At 39.6% G+C, this 21,952-nt stretch overlaps 1 protein-coding gene across 1 annotated transcript in view; it reads right to left on the reverse strand.

The window, feature by feature from the left end:
• RGS22 (regulator of G protein signaling 22) overlaps positions 1 to 21,684 on the reverse strand; it is a 74,734-nt gene extending 53,050 nt beyond the window's left edge. The window contains exons 1-7 of the mRNA XM_075705074.1: positions 21,660 to 21,684; positions 20,979 to 21,007; positions 17,709 to 17,771; positions 7,496 to 7,717; positions 3,609 to 3,694; positions 1,618 to 1,783; positions 1,095 to 1,266 (exon numbers count right to left, since the gene is read on the reverse strand). Of these exons, the coding sequence (XP_075561189.1) occupies positions 1,095 to 1,266; positions 1,618 to 1,783; positions 3,609 to 3,694; positions 7,496 to 7,717; positions 17,709 to 17,771; positions 20,979 to 21,007; positions 21,660 to 21,684 (763 nt within the window). The remainder of the gene's footprint in view (positions 1 to 1,094; positions 1,267 to 1,617; positions 1,784 to 3,608; positions 3,695 to 7,495; positions 7,718 to 17,708; positions 17,772 to 20,978; positions 21,008 to 21,659) is intronic.
• Between the last annotated feature and the right edge of the window lie 268 nt (positions 21,685 to 21,952).

Raw genomic sequence — 21,952 nt, forward strand, 5'->3', positions numbered from 1 at the left:
AATGCTGAATTTCCCATGAAATAAGCATAAAGAGGAGTAATAAGCACATGTAAAATGAAAGTCTATGTTATAAAATAAAGTTTTCAGTGAGAAGATGGAAAATATTAATTGAGGCAAAATGCTGTTGACTGCAGGACAACTGCAGCAAAAGCAGAAACAGAGAGGCTTTCCATAGGCCTACGGCCAGCCCACTGCAATACAGAGCTACACTACATTATGATGCTCTGCAAGAATGGTGCACTTGTGAACTCTCTGCTCAAACCACTGCAAAAATTAGTGGTAGAGTCATGAGCTGCAAACAAGTGCAACTTGAATAACTTAATAATCCGTGCATCAGCAGTGTATTTCCTGGGGTGATCCTCATGGGTTTGAGGAAGAAGACAGACTTCTGGAGTTACCATGTCTTCCAATTTTCCATTCAGCCATTGGACTCCGAGGTCCCATCAGTGCAAGTTTTGAAGTGGAATGGCTGCATTTTCCTCTGAGAATGGGGAAGAGAGAACTCCTGACATATGAGCTGAGACTTCTCTGTTCATCTTGCTACTGCCTACAGAGCAGAAACAAGGCTATGCAATCAGGTATGTCCATATGTGCATCTGTATGTTCTCTCCCGGTACCTTTGAAACCTGCTGAACAATTTCATTTAAATTTGATGGGTAGACAGGAGTGTCAGAATAAGATTCATAAAAATTGGCAGCCAAAAGGCCTTTAAGTGCCCAACATAAATACCCTAAGAAGATGGCTGCAACACAAATCATACATTATCAAATACCCAAAGAATCCAGACAAGAAAGTCTTTCAAAATATATCAAATGGGGAAAAAAAAACCCTCAGCTGAAACTGATAGACATCTTATGAGACAGAAATGTATATGAAAAGAGGCTTCTACTATCACAAAATTACTTGGCTACTAGCTCAAGTTTTCATTTAATGTTGTGGCTATGGAAAGAAACAAATGTCTGTCTAAGGCCTAAGATACCATACGACACTCAGAATGTAATAAGTGGAGTTAGCAGCAATTCCTTGGAATGCCTTTTCTTTCCACCTAGTCAGAGTTGTGTTATAAATACTATGGCTGAGCCCCTGCTACTTACCCAGAAGGCTATCTTTTTCGCTTAATGAATCATCTCTTTCATGCTGCCCAGGCAAACACTGAATATCTTGAATTTGGCTAGAAGCTACAGGATGCATAAATGAATCTGTAGTTTTCATGGATTCACTTCGTTTTGCTAACGTAAACCAATCCTTTGTCTGAGAAACTGTAGCCTAGAAAAAGAAATGTCATAGAATAATTCAAATTTCTCTATTGCACTGTTTCTGAGAGCAGAGGGCTTACTGTCTGTAGTTATTTTATGCAGTCTGTTTGTGTAGATTTCTGTACCAATGATTCCCAGCGAAGAGAGCTGTATGACAGTAGCTGAGCATGCTTGTAACACAGCTTCTGTTTAAGCTGTATTACAAGCCATCAACCTTCTTCTATCGTACAAAGAGCTTTGAAGATAAGGGATATTCAGAGAAATCAGTTGTCCAATTAGGTTGTGACCTCGTTTACAATAATTTAGCCCAATGCATTCAATCTAGCTTGATATTAACACCCACTGAACATGTTTAGTTTACCTGGCCAAGCGATACATAGAACTTCTTCAAGGTCAATGAAGTGTCATCCTCCTCAGGAGGGGGAGAACTTGGGTCTTGCTTCCTTATCCAGGGATAGTAGTCACTATCTATAATGAAATTAATGCCAGTCTTGCTCCATTCTACCTGTGATATCAATTTAGCTAGCCTGAAATTAAACATTGTGACAAGAAAATAATTAATTTTATCTTTTAGTCAGAGAAACAGTCAATTTTTCCCTAGAATAGGCAATAAAACCCATGATCACTCTAAAAATAAATTTCTACAAGGAACTTCATGATCTCCTTTATTATTTCATCCCTCACCTGCTATCACATATATAAACGCCAGTACCGCCATTCCATAACCCAGCTTTACAGTTGGTGGCCTGCTTTGTATTATCAAGCTTTACCAGTAAAATTGATTTCTGTCAGGATGATTTTGCATGTATCTACGCAGTCCCAAGCCCTGCCAAGAAGCCCTTGAACATTTTGGTTGTTTAAATGGAACTATTCTCCCAGATTGCAGAAGCCCTGTGTCACTACAAGACACTACATTTCCTGGTCCTGATACAAGCAATCTTTCAGCAGCAATGCCACAGCAGTGATCATACTAATTGAACTTTCAGATGATAACAAGACAGCTGGCGCTACCATGTTCAGCTGGTTGCTATATGAGGACTTCATAGTACTGAACAACACTCCAGTGCTACCTTGTGTTAGTGTGAACCTTGCAATGTTCAGGAAAGGCAATCCTAGAACCACATGGCAATAATGAGGATGCCCTAGGCTCAAGAACTGTGGCAGAACTTACTCAAGTTAGAAAGCAGTACAAAACTAACAAAGGTGCATGTGAAGAGAAGAAGCAGCCTATGCCTGAGCCTTTGAGCATGAGCTGAATACCCAGTTTCATTTGTCCCCATTATTTGAGGACAAACAGGATTTCATTCTAGGGTTGGGGTATCCTCATCTTTAAATGCAAGTTTCTCCTTTAGCATCTCAGCCTATCTTGATCCTGATTCAGGAAAGCAACTTAAAATACTGATGTCAATGGAAATTAGGCATATGTTCAAAGTTAGTTTTATGTAATTAGGTAGCTTTGATTGATCAAGGGAATACTTTGCTGTAGCAGAAGATCAAATTTTTAGTGTCTCATGAGGCCCAGATACGTGTAAAGCAGGCTGCTATTAAAGGTAAAATGGAGCACTTTCACAGTTTGTTTATTCTTTGCAGTTTTCCCCTTGAATTTAAGTGCAGTCTTTGGGATACTGAAAGTTAAAAATACTTTGAAATTTTTCAAGCAGAAGTCCATACCACAGTAACTAGTCTGTCATTACAATTGCCAAACATGAGTTTTGTGAACCCTAATGCCAGGCTGCCTGTCCTTGTAGGACCCCTAAAAGACACTACAGTTATCAGCATCTAGACACAACCTTGAGGGATGTAGAGGCAAATCCTTCCAAAAAGCACACTAAACCTCCTGAACATCTGCTGAAAGGACATCTGGAAAAATATAGCAAGTGTATAACTGTAAATCATCCAACTATGCCACAGCATCTGCCAGAGAACCTTGCAAAAGGAAGTCTGACCATAAACCCAGAGATACAAAACTAATAATTGAAATAAAAAGGACTGGCTGTTTTTTCCAAATAGATTTCATTGATTCGTATCTTTCACTTATATGGCCTCCATATTAATTAGAGAGAATGCATTGCTACTGTGATATCTCAGTGGAACAGAGATTCAGAAATCAGCAAACCCCACTCTTTCACTCTGTAATGGTGTAATATAGTATGTAGCTCATGGTCAAGAAAAATTACAGAATGATGAGTGAAAAAATTCACTGATTTTACTTTATCCAGGTCACTAAAATGCTAAAATTGAATAGGACAAGAAGTGGGAGAAAACGTATTAAAGGTACCATCAAGATGAATTAGACAGAAGAGAAAAATGTACAAATTTAAAACTGAGAGGCAGCATAAAAGATTGCAGTACCTGTATTCAAAGTAACAGTCACTTTCTAGAAATGCTGGAAGCCTTTCTTTCTTAATCCACTGAATTGCTTGTTCTCGATCAAGACACTGTGAAAAAAGATATGCCAAAGATGTGCAGAATTCTTCACTTTCTTGTTTTGTTTGCCATGTAACTGATTTTCTCCATCCCCCTTCCACAGAAGCATTGTCTCAGGAAGACAAATACACAGTGAACATCGCCTTCATTGTCCAGTTTAGCCTTAATCGTGCTGGGACAATTGAGTTACTTTACCTTCCGATTAACAGCTAACAAGGTCTAAATCTGATTTCACCTGTAAGTATACCACTTTTTAAAGAAATCGTGAGTGTTTTTTCTTCAGAAATAATGTGTACATGAATCATGCTTTTACTGTACAATTCCAAATGCAAGTTAGATGCTCATAAATTTTCTGCAATAGGAAACTGCTAATTTTTCTGACTTTATCGTATTTTATAAATAACCACTATTACATTTTTCCTCAAACATTTGAGGAGTAAGAAACCCTTAAGTTAAATTATACTCCCAGGATGGGAAAGCTGTGGATATTAAAAACAAAATCAAACAAATAAGAAGCCAATCAGTTATCACCTTTCCCGCTTTTATTAGTTATTGCATAACTGTGTTGCACACAGTAACTCTTGTAGTGGAAACCTAAGTGCATTATGAATTAGGCCCATAACAGATTTCTGCTCAGGCAGTCTAAGCCTCAGTGCCTTGTCAAAGCAGAAAGTGAGGTGCCTCCAAAGATTGGTTTGGGGGTGGAAGGGAGGTGTTGAGCAGCGAACTACACAAAGCCAGCTAACCAAAAAACCATGCCTTGAGTCTTACACAGAGAGCAAACTCTCTGTCTATCGGCCACAGTGATCCATAGCTGTTTCCTTTAGAAATGACACACAGCACACTTTTTTTTTTTTTTTTTTAAGAGCATACATTTTCCACTCTTAGGGGATGACCTGTTTTATTTATCTGAGGTGCATTTTTCCTTTTAATGAAGGTGAGGCTGATGATTTGGAAGAATGCAGTAACACCACTTGTCCATAAAAACAGGTGAAGTTTGGGCAAGGATGGATGCTACTTGCTTTATCAAATAATCAGTTCATGTAGATGACATTTTAAATTTTCTTTCCATGAGCTAATATTCCATTAGGGACAAGGGTTATTTCTGCCTCATATATATCTGTAGGGGATTAAAAAAATCTGAATTACTCAGAAAGTGGGTGGTTTCATTTAGAGAGAAGAAAATATTTCAAAATGTGGAAAGCTTATGTTGGCAGTGGCTCATACAATGTAATTTGTGAGGATGGAGACTAATTACTCCCAACCACACAGTGTATGCCTCTTTTTGGTAACTGACAAGCTTTTTTGAAATACAGAGGATCGTCTCTTTATTTTGGCATTTAATATTTATGTATTTACTGACTCACAGCCCAGTTTTTTATCTGATGATGATTCATAACATGTTCACGTCTGTACATGGCTGGTACACAAAATTATATATACTATCAGAAGGAAAAAACCTCTACTTTCCCCTTCCCCAGCAAAAGACGCTACATTTAATCTGATGGGTTTTGTAACCTTGGTTAGCTTCCTTACCCAGTTAGCCTTAGGCCTTGCTGGGACACAATCCAGCAAAGCTTTTAGCACGTGTTTAAGTTTAAGCATGTGTTTAACTTCCCTTGATTAAAGTTAAACACATACTTAAGTGCTTTGCTGAACTGGGGTTTCTCTGAAGTAAGGTATGTGGGATGCCAGCCAGTTTCCTTCCATAGTTGTGATCAATTCTACCCAGCTCTGCAGGTTTGTTTTTTTAATATATTTTATGCCAATTTGATTTTTACTATTATTAAGAAGATACTTACCTCCATATCAATAATGTGCAAGTGTGTATGCACACATGCAGAGAACTTTTGCTTACCTGTAAATCTGTAACAGTCTGAGAGGAAAGTAAAATGCAGAGAAATACACTGTATTTCTTAGGCAAATTGTGTATAAATTCAGGCTGTAGCCTGAAAGACCTAATAGTATTCTCCAATCATAGCTTATTTTGATTAGTAATGTGCCAGCAATGGCGACTCAAGGTGACTTTTGTAGCAATGTAACATTCCAAGCAGCCACTAATCTCTTCAGTCAGTGTGAAGAAAGCAGTCAAAGCAAAGGAGGCAGCATCACCCGATGCCTGAAAGATCAAATCGTATTTGATTTGAACCAAACTACTTGATGCAGTTGGTCTGGGATGACTTCTTCTGGTTTAGTCATAGTGCAGTACAATGAATGAAGCCAACTTCTTTCACCTTGTGTAGCTGCAGTAATGATTTTTGGCATGCTGTTTTGTAGGCCAATTTGTTCCAGCTCAGTCTTGTGATGCCAAGCTGAACTGGATGAGGCATCTAGGTTACCTCTCCAGGAAAGGAGTCAAAAATAAGAAGAAACATCACCCTTTCCCCCAAAAAGGAGAAGATAGTGGACTGAGGCGTACTGCTCTTCAAAAGACCATAATGCTTCCCATCTATGGAAAATGGCCCAGAGAAAGAAATGTATTCTTAAGCAATGCAGAAGCCCTGTTGCTCCAAACCGCATGCAAGACGTAAGTAATAATGAAATGGCTTTGAATTTGCCAGGAAAGGCCATCCACAGCTGCAATGATGTGAGGTTATCCCAGAGAGCAACATTAACCACACTTGCACAAGCACACAATGTTTCCTTAGTTGAATCCTGAGAGCAAATAAGAAATTGAGAATATCTCTTCTGCTTTTGTGCTCTCAAGCAAAGTATTTGTGAAAACAATTATTTAACATGGTAGGGATGTCTGTGAGCCTTGTCCTATCTAGGGTTTGTCCAGTTTAGATGCAGATAATAGCAATCTGACATTACTATAATTCTGTTAAACATCATTGCCTTTTGACCTCTCCCAACACTGTTTTCTTTTCTGAAAATCATTAAGCTTATACTGGGCAAAGCAGCAGACTGTTACAACTCCCTGATTTTCTCTCAGCTTTCCAGCTATGACATAATTTAGAGCAGCCGCCTCTAAAAATGTAGCAAGACCTTAGACTGGCCTTGAATGAAATGAACTGAAGTCACATCAGTCACACCAATGCAAAGTAAGCAAGAAAAGAATAAACCAAGTATCCCAGTGAAATATTTTTTTTCTCCTCCAAAGCTATTGTTTAAAGGTAAACTCCCACAACTAATTATACTGTATTGTAGTCTTTCAGGTGCGTATGGTATTTCAGTTCCCAATTTTAACCTGCCTAATTTGGTGCTGAAGAAAGCCCTGAAAGTAAACAGGTAAGAATACCAAAATTGATAGTGTCTGAGCAAGTCTGAAACAAGAATTTTTTTCTGAAATCCAACCTATCTTTCCATTAATTTAGTCTTCTTGTTGCCAAAGATTATTTTCTCTGGCCATTTCAATCGATGCTAACCATGTAAATCCTTTGGGGATTAATGGAAGAGAGACTTATGTGTTGCCAGACCACAGATGAGCTCATAGCCACACAAGGAAATTAATTAATAAGGAAAGACTGAGATGCATTAGTTTCAGTCAATTTGCACATTCCAGGGATCACTAGTAAAGTAACTGTTGTCATAATATTTTTTCTTTTAATATTAAAAAGTATTCAGACCACACAACTGAATTCTGCCCTACAGAATCTTCAAAATTCTGTGCTACAGGATGTACATGTGTAATTCCATTCACTTGTCTGCTAGACACATGTGCGTTGCAGGGCATAATTTGGCCCATCATTATGTTTTCCTAACATAAATTAACATTTTTCCCAAGCCACCAAGCCAAACACAACAATAACTACTGCCAGTATCTCTACAGTAAGATCTAAATATAAACTCATGGGCTATAAGATGCTTACCATAGTGTTGTAATTTGGATCAATATTGAAGGTTGGAGAAGTGCTGCACATTTTGGAGAGCTGCCTGTCATTCTTTGCTTTCCTTAGAACATCATAAATGGGTTTTGGAGGTTTCTGATCATGTAGAATTTCTTTCAGCTGGCTTTCCAGGCGTTGTGGGGCATCATTAACTACTTCAAAAACCCCAAAGTCAGAGTTAAACTTAACTGGCTGGGCAAAAGTCTGCAAAAGAAGTTTAGGAAGTTTATAACGTAATAAGGGAACTCTCATTTAAGAAAGTTACTTTTTATAGTATAGAAGCATCTTACAGAATGCAAGCTGGTATTATGAGGCTTCTTTCTCTTGCCTGCTGTAGTTTATGTTTAGGGCTTGGAATAGTCATTTTTCTGCATTCTTGTTCTTTAGTCTCTTCGCTGCATAGCTTTCCAAAGCATTGCTACTTTTTGTCTCAGTTATGCTTAATTGTCAAGAATTTAACTCGCTCTATATCACAGACCATTCTTTTTCACATACAAATAATAGATCCAGTACACAGATGTCTAGAATCATAGAATCATTTAGGTTGGAAAAGATCTTTAAGATCATCCAGTCCAGCCATTAACCTAACATTACCAAGTCCAACACTAAACCAATTAAGGGTAGAGTAGTAATTTCATGTTTCCTGGCTTGGTAGCTGGATTATTTTTTAATGAAAGTAAAAACTAGGAACTATTAAGGTTGGAAAGGATCTCTAAGATCATCACTCCAACCATCAACCCAACACCACCATGCCCACTAAACGATGTCCTGAAGTGCCACATCTACCCGTTTTTTGAATACCTCCAGGGATGGTGACTCCACCACCTCTCTGGGCAGCCTGTTCCAATGCTTGACTACCCTTTCCATGAAGAAATTTTTCCTAATATCCAATCTAAACCTCCCCTGGCGCAGCTTGAGCCCATTTCCTCTCGTCCTATCACTTGTTACCTGGGAGAAGAGACCAACACCCACCTCACTACAACCTCCTTTCAGGTAGTTGTAGAGAGCGATAAGGTCTCCCCTCAGCCTCCTCTTCTCCAGGCTAAACAACCCCAGTTCCCTCAGCTGCTCCTCATAAGGCCTGTGCTCCAGACCCTTCACCAGCTTCGTTGCCCTTCTCTGGACACACTCCAGCACCTCAATGTCCTTCTTGTATTGAGGGGCCCAAAACTGGACACAGGATTCCAGGTGTGGCCTTACCAGTGCCAAGTACAGGGGGACAATCACTTTCCTGCTCCTGCTGGCCACACTATCCCTGACACAAGCCAGGATGCTGTTGGCCTTCTTGGCCACCCGGGCACACTGCTGGCTCATGTTCAGCCAGCTGTTGACCAACAGCCCCAGGTCCTTTTCAGCCAGGCAGCTTTCCAGCCACTCTTCCCCAAGCCTGTAGCATTGCATGGGGTTGTTGTGACTGAAGTGCAGGACCCAGCACTTGGCCTTGTTCAACCTCATACAGTTGGCCTTGGCCCATTGGTCCAGCCTGTCCAGGTCCCTCTGCAGGGCCATCCTACCCTCCAGCAGATCGACACTCCCACCCAACTTGGTGTCATCTGCAAACTTACTGAGGGTGCAGTCAATCCCCTCATCCAGATCATCGATAAAGATATTAAACAAGGCTGGCCCTAAAACAGAGTCCTGGGGAACACCACTCATGACCGGTCACCGACTGGATTTAACTCAATTTACCACAACTCTCTGGGCTCAGCCACCCAACCAGTTTTTTATCCAGCAAAGAGTACGCCCGTCCAAGCCACGAGACACCAGCTTCCTTAGGAGAATGCTGTGGGAGACGGTGTCAAAAGCTTTACTGAAGTCCAGGTAGATGACATCCACAGCCTTTCCTTCATCCACTAGGCGGGTCACCAGGTCATAGAAGGAGATCAGGTTGGTCAAGCAGGACCTGCCTTTCATGAACCCATGCTGGCTGGGCCCAATCCCCTGGTTGACCTGCACATGCCTGTTGAGCGCACTCAAGATGAACTGCTCCATAATCTTCCCCGGCACTGAGGTCAGGCTGACAGGCCTGTAGTTCCCCAGATCCTCCTTCCGGCCCTTCTTGTAGATGGGCGTCAGATTGGCAAGCCCAATGTATATATAATTCACAGTGACTTTAGTAGCTGTTCTGCAGAAGACTACTTACCTACAGAATGAGATCTCCAGTGTTATTCTCCCATTTGTTACCACAAGCAATCAAGGCTTGAAAAGATTAGCCATGAAGCTGACCTTTTAAATGTAAGATGCATTTGAGGAGAATGAATCTGAAGATTTCCATATGTAGGAAAGGCTTTTCACCCTGTCGTTACTTGTAGGTCAAACACCTACCAAAACCTATGGCCTGTAGTAAGTTTTATTATATATCACTAGTTCAGTCAGATACTGTATAATACATGAGGTAGACCAAACCTCAATGTCAGCTATGTAACTGTAACTTTTGTCAACTGCAAAAAACCCACTGCATGTGTACACATTAAACCAGAGCCATCTTTCATCTTTTGAGCTCTGGTATTAGGTATTTCCCTAAAACACTCTCTTTCAAATTCTCTTACTTGAAATGAAGAGGGAAAATACGGATGGATTTTACAGAAGTAATGGGGAATACCCAAGACAGTTACGAATATGAGATTATATACAACCAGAGCATATAAGCATCTCTGCACTGAGCTAGAGGACAAGAAGGCATGTTGTATTTAAGAACTGAAGAAAATCCTGGCCATATCCAGACCCAGTGCCAAAATTCTTTTTGGCCTCATTCCAGACAGGATCCCACCTGGTGTTTGTACAGTTGTCGTTCCCCTGCACTTAATAAGATTATTTTATTTTTTCAAGCACTGTATTTTTCATTTCCTTGAACTTTTTCATATATCACATAATACACACATAGACATAATTCATATACATACTATGTATGCTGAATACATGCTACATATAACATAGAAATATATTACAGACCGATTTTATTTTTCTTCACACCTATATATGTCCAAAGGAACCATGTCAGTATCAGCTATTTTGTTGCTTCTGTTTGAAGCCCCCTTGTTGATCAACGTCTTGTAGAGCAATGCCCAAGATTGAACCATGTGGCTGCAACATGTGGTTACAACATTCCCTACTTATCCCATAACGTCTCACTATGGAGGCTCAGCCTGGCAAAGCACGTAGCATGTGAGAGCTTTAAGTGTGTGATTAGTGCCTATGACATCAGACCATCACTGCTCAGAGCCATGCATTGAATTGCATTAGTCTGTTTAGTTACCTAACTTCAGCTGAAATCATGGCTTGGTTTTTGTTCTCCAACACCTTGTGCCTCTTTTGGCATTAATTTTCTCCAGGGTACTCTGCAGGTTTTAGTGTTTTTTCTCCAGATGTACTGAACAGCATTTTAAAGAGTCTTTTATGCGTAGTAGATTTCTCTATACTTCATTGAGACCTCCTCCCAATTTGCTATGTGTACATTTCGTTTACTTTCAAACCTAATTCGGGCTGCTACCAGCTTTTAAGTGACTAACTGTGCAACCTTAATAGCCTCCAAATGTATTTTTCCTTATTTGTTTTTTCATGTTTTTAAAAAGGAAACAGAAGAAAGTACACTAAGAAACAAGGTGCTTCAGTCTCTCAGGATTTTAAACACTCTTGCAGAAAAAAGCAAACAAAGTGCAAATTCCATAATATAGAGCTACCTGACTAGACATGACCAGAGTATTTTAGTTCCATGTTATTCAACTAGGCAAAGACAACATTAGTTTATCACACACATCTACTTTTACTTAACCCTTTGTCACTTACTCTAGATCAAGGTTTTTCAATACACATTCTAATTAACTGAAGAGAAAACACATGGCAACTTTAATGTAGTGAAACAGATACTAGTGACGATTTTTAAAATGTAATGTGCATTGCTATTTTGGGAGTCTGACTACAAATAATTTATAAGACAAATATACTAATGGAACAAAAGAACATACACTCATGGGATGAGAAGATTAAGACTTCATATAGTACATACTTTACTGAAAAAAGTGGTTCTAGTCCAGACTTTTGGGTTTTGGACCAAGCTGTAGTTACCTATCCCCAGGAAGATCAAAAGGCATGCATACGTCATGTACCAGTCAGAGATTAGCCAGTAGATCCCCTTTACTTGACACTAGTAAGACTGCATCTGGAATACTGCATCCAGTTTTGAGTCCCCAGTACAAGAAGGATGTTCATAAATTTGAGTAAGTCAAGCAGACAACCGCTGAGATGGTCGGAAGCTGGAGCACTTGCACTGTGAGGAGAAGCTGAGGGAACAGGGCTTGTTTAGCCTGAAGAAGAGACAGCTCTGGGAGTACCTAACAGCAGTCTTACAGTACTTACAAGGAGGTTAATGAGAAGATAGAGCCAAGCTTTTCATGGAGGTGCCTGATGGGAGGACAAGAGACCATGGTCATACACTGAAACAGTAGAGTTTTCAACTGTATTTTAGAAAAAAGAAAATTGTGGGACAATTAGCATTGGAACAGACTGTCCAGAGCGACAATAAAATCAGTTGTTGGAGATTTTCAAGACCAACTGGAGAAAGTGCCAAGCAACCTGGTGTCAACACTAAAGCATTGACCCTGCTTTGGGCAGGAGGCTGGACTACAGACCCACGCAAAGCCCCTGCCAGCATGAGTGATCTGTGATTCTGTACTAATCCCAAATTCTACCAGATAGAGCATCTCATCAAAGTGTTGTATAAAAGCATTTTAGAACAGTTTAAGCCTTTCTAGGGCAGTTTATTTCACTTGCTTACTTAAGAAAACTAGAATGATAAATCAGAATGTTTTCATAAGCATAATAAAAGAAGAGGTAAGTCCTAACCATCTTAACTCATTCCCACCACAAAAATAAATGTGATAATGTCATGACAAAAATAAAAATATCAAATGGGAACAGTAAAAAAAAAAAAAAAAAAAAATTAGCCTGATTTCTTGTAGGAAAATTTTTCCCAGTTACAGTACAAGACAGAGAGGATTGGTCAATCCATTTCCCTCTCGGTATGTGAAAAACTTTGGAGTAAAGCACACAATCTAACCATTCCCACACATTACAAGCCACAGAAAAAACCTGCTCAATACCCTGTAGCAGATTTAAAACCTTTCCCACAGAAACCAAGTGCCGTAAAATCCTACAGTGTTTCACAGGACAGTAATGAGAGAGGTTTATGGCACCACCAAATATTCTAGGTCATTGCAATAACAAGGGATCTCTTCAGTGAAGATGCCTATGTTAAGGAGTGGGTGCCTACACCATAAAGGAAAGGGAAAAAATTAGCCATGCCAATCTAATACACTAAGAAATTTCTTTCTTACCCCACATTTGGCAAGTGCTTTGGCTTTTAACAGACAAGTGAGATACACTAACAAAAGACTAAAAGTATCTTTCTCTAGTTTGGGCCAATTTTTGATCCTTTGAAGATAGAGAGGGAAAACTCCAGAGCCAAATTATACCTCAAGATGTTAAGAAAAAATATATCAGGTTTGGCAGGAGCCTTGAAGCTTGGGATTCATATATTATCAATAAATAGGATAAACAAGGAGTTGAGAATACCAACAAATAAGTCTACAGACTTTGCAAACTGTTTCACTCACAGGCAATTCTCCCCCTGAACCCAGTATGACCAATGTAACTCAGTGTAGTCATCTCAGCCTCAGAAAAAATCCCCAAGCAAAGAACAAAAAGCTGTTTTCAGACTGTGGTACAGCCATACCATTAAACAAATAAACAATTGCATGTACATTTTTTAGAGCAAAGAAATTTCTTAGCTGTCAAGTGCACATTGAATACGGTTTCAGCTGAAGAATAAATAGAATACATAATTCTGAAACCTACTTATACACTTAACTGAAGGGAAGGCAAATTTCTCTCACTCCTCCCAAAACAGAAACCAAAACAGCATCCATCACCATGTTGCCAGGATATCAGACATATAAATCTCACTGTTCTCTGCCTCAACAGTTTTCAGATATACTTAACTTCAGATACATTTAACAAATGTGTAAATATGCTCACTACATCCCACCCTAAGTAATGTAGCCTGATCCCAAGAGGACTAGAATGACCACTGCTTGGCCGCCTCTTAGGTTAAGGCCCTGAAAGGGTGGGAATGAATAGAGACCTCATCCAGGAGCTTTGCCAAAACTTCCTTAAGACGGGTATGTGTGTATCATAAATAAGTTGTCAGTGAGAGTCCAGACCAGAAGAGAATTTGAGCCGCTCTAGGAAGTGCCTGGAAAATTCACACTGCACGTGGTCAATGGCAAATTTCCCATTGACTTTAATGAGTCCAGGATTTCCCTTCTGTTGATGAGTCACAATCACATACCACAAGCTAATTAATTGCAAAGAGCAGAGCATTTTGAGTAAACCTGCTATCAATAAGAAAAAAGTCAGGAGAGCTTCTTCTGCTTCCTTGATTATCAAAGATGGCAAACAAGTTTTAGTCCTGGGTAAGACTCAACATAACATGCATGTAGGGCCTTACTGATGTAAAAGCCTTTTTGAGGGAGGTTGTATTGGCACCTGCAGCCTCCCTCCACATGCCTGAAAAAGACAAGAGGAAACTAATGAGCATGGACTGATGCCTTGAATTAATGCATTGATGCATTGAATTATTCACAGCCATCTTCAAAACAGGGGAGGGCCTGAACTGTGCAGCGGAGTGGATTGCTTTTTGCTTTCTGGCCTTTCCATCACCTGCAACTCATAGATCAGGCCTGTTTTTACTCTTGATAGCACTAGGTTTTCAGGAAGACCAATTGGCCCAAACTTTGTTACTTGTACTTTAATTGTTTTCAGAAACATCACCTACGTCAGATCCTGGGTCCCAGACTACTCAGCAGAGTCACAGTTAAGTTAAAACTGTTAGCTGCATATTGGTCCATATCTGTCTTCCTAGACCATTTAGCATAATTTTTTTTAATCACACCACAGTAGTTCCTACTAGCATGAACATTATATCAAGCAATCTAGCTATACAGTATGCTGCCTCTTCTTTCTGTGTGGCACTGTTAATACATCTCTGTGCTCCTAAGCAAGGAAAGGAGAAGGTGTTTAACATGGTAAAAACCATGAAGTAATTGCTTCATTCTCTTTTTTTTTTTTTTTAATGAGCAGATAGCTTTTATAGTGAGAATGACTTTCAAAAGAAGTAGTCTTCAAATCTGAAGTTGGTAAAACTGTGATCACTTGGTACCTTTCTGCTGCAAGGGAAACCCACAGCCAGGGACTTGCCTACAAGAGTGCCATCTCCTGAATATGCTTCAGCTGAGGTGCAGTTAGCTCTTTTGTCTCTAGTGCAACTCTGAGGTCACAAAGAGGAGGAGTGTGTCTTCATCAGGATCACTGGTAACTGGAAAATGAGGGGTAAGGCCGCAGCGTGGACTTGGGGTGGAAAAAATAACAGCCAGCTTACAGAGTGCAGGAGAAAAAAAGTTGACATTGCTGCACTTTCTTACTGAGGCCTCCAACACTGAGCTGGATGGCAATTTCTGACTTCTGAATTTTCATTCCTGGTTAAACATGTTCTCGGATGTTTTAAATACATGGATCAAAGATTCGAAGGGATGCCTGAGCAGCTAGAAAGGGAAACGTACCCAGGCCAAGGTTTCTCTTAAATCTTTCATTTTACATTTAGTTACTAAGGAAGGTGTAACTCATTTGTATGTCATGTAATTGGTTTCTGCTACTGTGACATCACTGTACTACTGGCAACAAGTGCCCTCATGGGGTTTTTTTTTGTATTATTTTGTCTTTCAGAAATATTTTCCTTACAAACTGTCCTTCATAACAGTATGTAGATCTTTGGAGTACTTAGATATTCGTGTCAGATTGTACTGAATATTATTACAACAACAGGATCGCTTAAAGGACATACTGTAAATCAAAGCAAAAAAAAAAAAAAAATCTGCTGCTGTTATAGCAAGTCCCCAGTGATACAATTTTCCATACACTAGTGCTGCATTATAAATCAATGCAGAGGCAGTCTCTTAAAATGAGCATATGCTATCCCTGATTTCTTGTATCAAGTCACACAATATTTTCAGTTTAACTTGTTGCCTAACTACTAGCACACCTGGGTAATAATGTTCCCAGGCAACAGCATATAAGCACAACAAGAATAAAGCAATGGAAATTTCAATGCGGTGTTTTAGTAGAAACCTTCTCAGAAGGAGGGGGAAATGGGGAGTATAAGGTATTCAAACCACAGAACTCAAGGCATCAGTAGAACTTAATCCTGAAGAGGGTAAAGCCTCAGGAAAAGGTCAAAGAAAAAACAAAACCAATAATGAGAACATTACAGATAAAAATAGCTAATAGAGCATCTGTTTTCATGAAGATATGTAAATATATAGAAGAGAGACCATGTGTCATCTTAGAAACCTACCAAGATTACCAGTGTAAAAGAGTGTTTACTGAGGAGTGTCTGCGAACTCTTTTCTGCAGGCTTCCAGAGCAGCCAGGAGTGCCTGGACAATCACTGCGGTTCAGAGCTGCTGAGCTGCGCCAGGACTGCGGGCTGAGGAGCCCTCTGAGGCCAAGGAGAATTTTGGCCTCCAATAGATGTCCTGAAATCTGTGCGTGTCCAAGGAGACCCGGAGACTAATCAGGCTGAACTTCTTACCCGCTCCATCCTCTGTGATTTGGGGAAAACTTGAAACATACTTTCCAAATAAGCAGTGAAGGCCTGGAGGATGGTATTCCTGTGCTATGAACAATCTGGCACATGGAGGAGGCCTGGGTTTAAAAGCTATATAGTTAGGCTTGGATTTAGGCAGATAGCCTAAAGCAGCTGCAAGGGGTGGGGTGGGGGGTGGGGGGGGGGGAGGAGAAAAAAGCCCAGCGCTCTCACCACATATTTTCTTTCTTCTGTGTCTCTCTAGTTTTGTAAAAGTTATTCTTAGGAATCTTGCAGTGTGGTGAAAGCATGTAAAGGCTGAGCTCCTGAGAGAGGTCAGTATCACTGCTGTGCACAAAACCCACACTCTGAAATAGAGTTGTTTTAATAGCTCCAGATTCTATTTTAAGATCAAAAATTGGCATGGGGACCCCATCCTACCATCTTTAGTTCTACAGCTCCCATTATGTGTACTCTTAGACAAAGCAGTGGTATGGTTTAGAGACTATATCTAACTCTAGTTCAGGTTGGTAAGCCTGAATCATAACTAAATTTACTCCAATAGTGGCTGTACCATAGTCTTAGATCCAAGGAGCATCAAGAAATATTGTGCCCCGTCCTAATGCTGGTGGTGGTTGCTACCAAGCAAGTCGCAGAAATTGGTATATGTTCTCATAGTGCAGCATATTGGGCTGAAGTGCTTTAGGAGGGGGACAGGCTGTGGGGCAGGTCTGGGGTAGATCAGCTGGGAGACCCCATGGGAGCCATGAGTGACACTGTGAAAAGGTCTGTGCCACCTTGCAGGAGAGTATGGGTGTGTGGGATGGGGATGGAGAGAATGGGGATAGTTAGGGCCAAGACTACTAAGATGAAGTTTGGTGACGTTACTGCATTGAGGGAGCAGGACAGTACATGTGACTCCCATGAGAGTGTGGAGAGGCAGGGTAGTCGATGGAGAAAAGGAGCAAAATACAGGGCAACTGGTTAAATAGAGGGCATTGGGTGTGGTGGTCTAACTGCACCTGGATCAGTACACAGAACACAGTGTAAGGCTGCATCCTTCTAGCTGCAGATGGGAGGGGAAGAGGAGGCAAGCACCAACTTTGTGGTCTTCACAGCCATGAAGAGAAACAGAGTTGGTTCCTGAGGAAGAGTGGTTATTAATCACCGAGTACATGGCCAGAAGAATATAAAAGGACAAACATTTGTTATGTCAGCATATCGTGATACTGGAATAAAAGTGGACTGCCTATGCTTTTAAAATAAGTATTTACATATCTTTTTCATCTTCTATTCATATTATTTGGTGCACTGTGATTTAAATACGTATATTTGCAAGAGAAAATTTGTCTCCAGAAGTCCAGATACTGTGTTATTTTTCCTGACAGATAATAACATTGAACAGCAAGAGTTGCTACCATTAAAATACAGACAGATTGTAAAAGCCATTTAATTTCCCAGTGGCAAAATGCAAAACGTTCTAAGATGGATTACCTTACTACTAATCTTAATAAGGTGTTTCTTGTCTTTTGCAAGGGTTTTCTGTAAGGTACTTACCGGAAGACTCAAAAATTCATTAAAGTAGTCCACAAGCATATCATCTGTGGCTAAGCATTCTTCCTACAGAGAGACAAAACCACAAAGCAAGGATTGTACTAATCTGTGCTAACATGGTTTGAATGCACTGTTGCTTCAAACATGATTTTTCATTGAGATATGACATGCAAACTTTTGCAAAATATTATTTCCCTCTTTTGAGAATATAGTCATTGCATCATTGTTGTATTCTAGCCATTACACAGCACTGAGGTCCTTAGCAATTTAAAACATACACATGAAGGTTTTGCTCAGAAATTTACAGATAAAGCCTTCAAAAACCCAACAGCTTCTAAATGCTGGAAATCTGCATGTTTACTTTTGAAAAAATGTGCATAAGTTAACAGTCCAGAACTTCCCCACATTATAACTTTCTCTCTCACATCTGGAAAGGAGAGGAGTATAAACGTTCACCAGAGCCTGCTTCTGCTCCCACATTGCTGCTTGGGGATGTTTGGGGAATAAAAGGGAGTCTACTGTTCTATAATTTGGCTCACCAAGCAAGCAGTATATGCCATACTTGGAATCACAGAACTGGGGAGCTTCCTGTTGACTTCATCAGAAGTGAAGACTGCATGTGCAGGTGGTTTTGTACCCTTTCTGACCCCTGCATTTTAAATCCTGGTAACAAGACTCAAAAAGTGTAGAATAGAAATAATTTTCTTTTGCTGTTGACGTATCAGTAAGTATGGATCCCAATCTTACTTCTAGTGCACTCAATACCACCGCCCCACCGCCCCCATTTCAATTCAACAGAAGGTAAAAGTAGAATATTATTCCATTGGTCTTCAGAAATCTGTCCTCAGTATAATGAAGACTGCTGAACAGTTTTTAAATAGTTTCAGCTTCTCAACTGTTCTATTATTTCTGACTTGCAATGCAAGGAGAATGCACCTAAATCAAATGTATTTGCCAATATCAGCAAAGGTCTTGTGACACAAATCTTTTTTCTCTTTCTTAAATTCATAGCATTGAAATGTACTAGTGAGGAATAGTGTTAAAGAGAGGTTATGAACAATGTACATGGTATCACCTTATAGGCAGGCAGTATCTTGATCCAAACTCCAGTATCTAACCTAAACAGAGATAGCTTGTACTTAGGTAAGGAAGAAATCTTGAGCTAATCTACTTTAATGTGAACTCAGGAAGGCCCCTGTGTGCTGCATGACAAGACCTGAAGGTGTTCATCCAGCCTTACTCTGCCAACATTTATTCCTCAGCAGATAGAGGACAGGCAAGTTAGCTCACGCTCATTCCTGAAAAAAGCTAACAATGCTGAAAGCAAGGCTTTCTGCATTACAGAGATTGTACTTTATTTGGATCACAGGCCCATGGTCCAATGCAGTTGCAGTACCATGGACCTGCAGATGTTAGGGCACTGATTAAATAGGAGAATTTGCCAAAGTGTCTAACCCAAAGCATTTTGAAGTCAACAGAAAATCCTCTTGCTAATGTTGCTAGGCAATCAATCAGATGCAGAAGTCTCAATTCAGCAAGGGATAACACAATTTTAAAAAATCATTAGAAACAAGCTGCAGTCTGCCCCGTGTGGTTTGGCTAATGCGCAATTAAGCTTGACACTGATAAGGATGAATCTGAAGAGGGCTAGATATGATAATAACCCATGTAAATATTTTATTGCTTCGAAGGACTTATTCAAAACAATTCATTTATTACTGGGTGAAGTATAAGCTCTTTAAGAATATGCAGGTAACATGTGTTTTTAATTTTCCAAGGATATAATTCTCTGTAGTCCCATATAACAGCAAGAAATGTAAACACAGTGGTTGATTAATCAATAAAATGTTTATGATCTTATTAATGCAAGCTTTATTACTTACTGATCTTACTGCATCTATACACAATATACTTTCCTCTGGTTTTTGGAGGGTTTTTTGTGGTCAGTCTTATTTTCATTTGAAAGCATAGCTGCACTTCACATTTGCACATTATAGGTTATGGAGTTGCATATACAATACTATAGCTTAGACTTTTTGTGTTAGGAAACATTTTGTTTCATTTCTTCCCATACCATCTTTTCTGCTGCATAGTCCAAATTATAAGTAGAAAAAGTTGCCTTACAATTGCAACTGGAGGTCAAGGTGTGCTAAAAATTGGTCCAAAACTGCAGTTTTGCCTTCATGCAATTTGTGTGCAAATAGGAATATCCTGGGCCTGATTTCTATCACTCTTTTAACATTGAAAGGAATTTTTAAATGATTTTGGCAATGGTATACAACCATATCTTAGATATTTTGTGGAAACAAGCCTAATGACTTTCTGTCTATAGTATTTGATAGCTTTCTCTATTACTGCCACCATGAAAAACTACAGAAACACAGAAATATTATTAGGCACTAAAGGAGAAGCTGAATGTGGGCAAAAGTGGCACCATCTTGAAAGGTTTGCATTTCACATTGCAGCACCCACTAAAATGACAAATACCTCTCCACTCTTGAAAAATGTATAATAAATGGCATATTTAAATGTCAAAAGGTAAAGTTAGTACAAAACCCTGATCCTGTATAGAACTCTGACAGCTTCATGTCCTTGTGTGAAGTTCACCTGGAGTCAGACATGTATAGTCACATTAAGTAGCCTGCAGAATCAAGGTTTAATGCAATGTAAATGTGCAGTTGAGCGATGTTTTCATATATATGTGTTTGTTGTCATGTACATTTTTATATATACTAAAATCTGCTATATATAGCATTTATCTCTACCTGAATTCAGTCTTGATTTTGTTTATGATAATATGTTAGTATCTAGAGGTTCCCAAAAGGAATAGCAATACATTTATACTTCAAAATATACAGTTAAAGGGACAAACATTACCTGAGCTGCAAGATTTAAGATGTCATTTCATATGAGGTAACAGGTAAACATATATACTACAATTAGCTATGAGCAAAGGGCAGAAAAGATAGAGTAAGTAGAGGATTGTTAAACCTGTCATGTTGAACCTTTCAGCTGATTGTTTCCTTCCTTCACCCTATTTCCTTTCCATTTCCATCCTTATTCTCCAGTTTCCCGTTTCTTTTTTTTTTCCCTAATTATTTTCAAACTAAGTTTTTTTTTGTCTGAGAAAATTGTAAGAAATTACTCAGTACTCCATACTCAGACAGAGGAAAGAATTGAGAAAACAGACAATAGTTTACAAAAAGTTTTTTGCCTTTTTTCTCTACAGCTGCATGGCAAAATAAATGATCAAGCTTCATAAGGCATACTTACAAACACTTCTTCTGTTATACATGGAGGCTCTGAAACACAAACATGAAATATCGTATGTTATCCAAGCAATACAATCAAGCTTGTTCAACTGTGATTGCTGAACAGAAACAAAAAGTAGTGAGGCATGACAACCTTCCTGGATATTGTAAAATAAAATAACTTAGTCTGAGGAAACAAAATAAACTCTAAGAACATGCAGTAATGTCGACCCATGCATAAAAAGGTTGAATATAACAAGAATGATTTAAATATATGAAAGTATTATTTAACTAGATGATTCTCATACATATCAGTTAAATTTTCAGCTTTCCTCTGCAAAATTGATTACTAGAAGCTTGCTCTTTTTAATGAAAATACAGATTTGTATGAGACTCTAGGAGCCTTGAACAGCAAATATTATGAATCATATGATAAAATAAAAAAAAAAAAGTAATTGTGGGTGTTCCCAGATAACCAAATCCCACTCATTCTAGGAGAATATTCCATCTTTTGTGATGCCATTTGAAGGGAGTAAAGTTCTCTCTTCAGATTGATGAATTTTGCTAGGCAAGTTTAAACCTAGCAGTTCAAAATCTCCCCCTTTTGTATCACCGTCTCTGTACCCGAGACAATCACCCCAGGGTCAGACCCCTTGTCTGAGACAGAGTCAGTCCATCACCCTGTGTGGAAAGCATTACGTACCAGTGGTAAGCCTCTTCGGCTGCATCCTGGATCTGCACACATAAGGGCCAGCACCCACACCTGCAAGCTTACGACCTCATTTGCAAAGGTGAAATCCTTGACTGTAGACCAGAAATAGAAGCTGCAGAGTCCCTGGGCCTGGCTGGGGACTGCTGGTCTGCACCATGGCAGGCTGGCTCTGTTGCACGGCTCACAGCAAGTGGGGTTGCTATGGCACTGCAAACAATGCACAGGATGAGCTGAGCAGTAAGCGAATACTTCTGCTGCTGATGCAAAGCTCCCTGAAGCAGAGT

The sequence above is a fragment of the Pelecanus crispus genome, chromosome 2, assembly GCF_030463565.1.
Source record: "Pelecanus crispus isolate bPelCri1 chromosome 2, bPelCri1.pri, whole genome shotgun sequence".
Classification (NCBI taxonomy): Eukaryota; Metazoa; Chordata; class Aves; order Pelecaniformes; family Pelecanidae; genus Pelecanus; species Pelecanus crispus.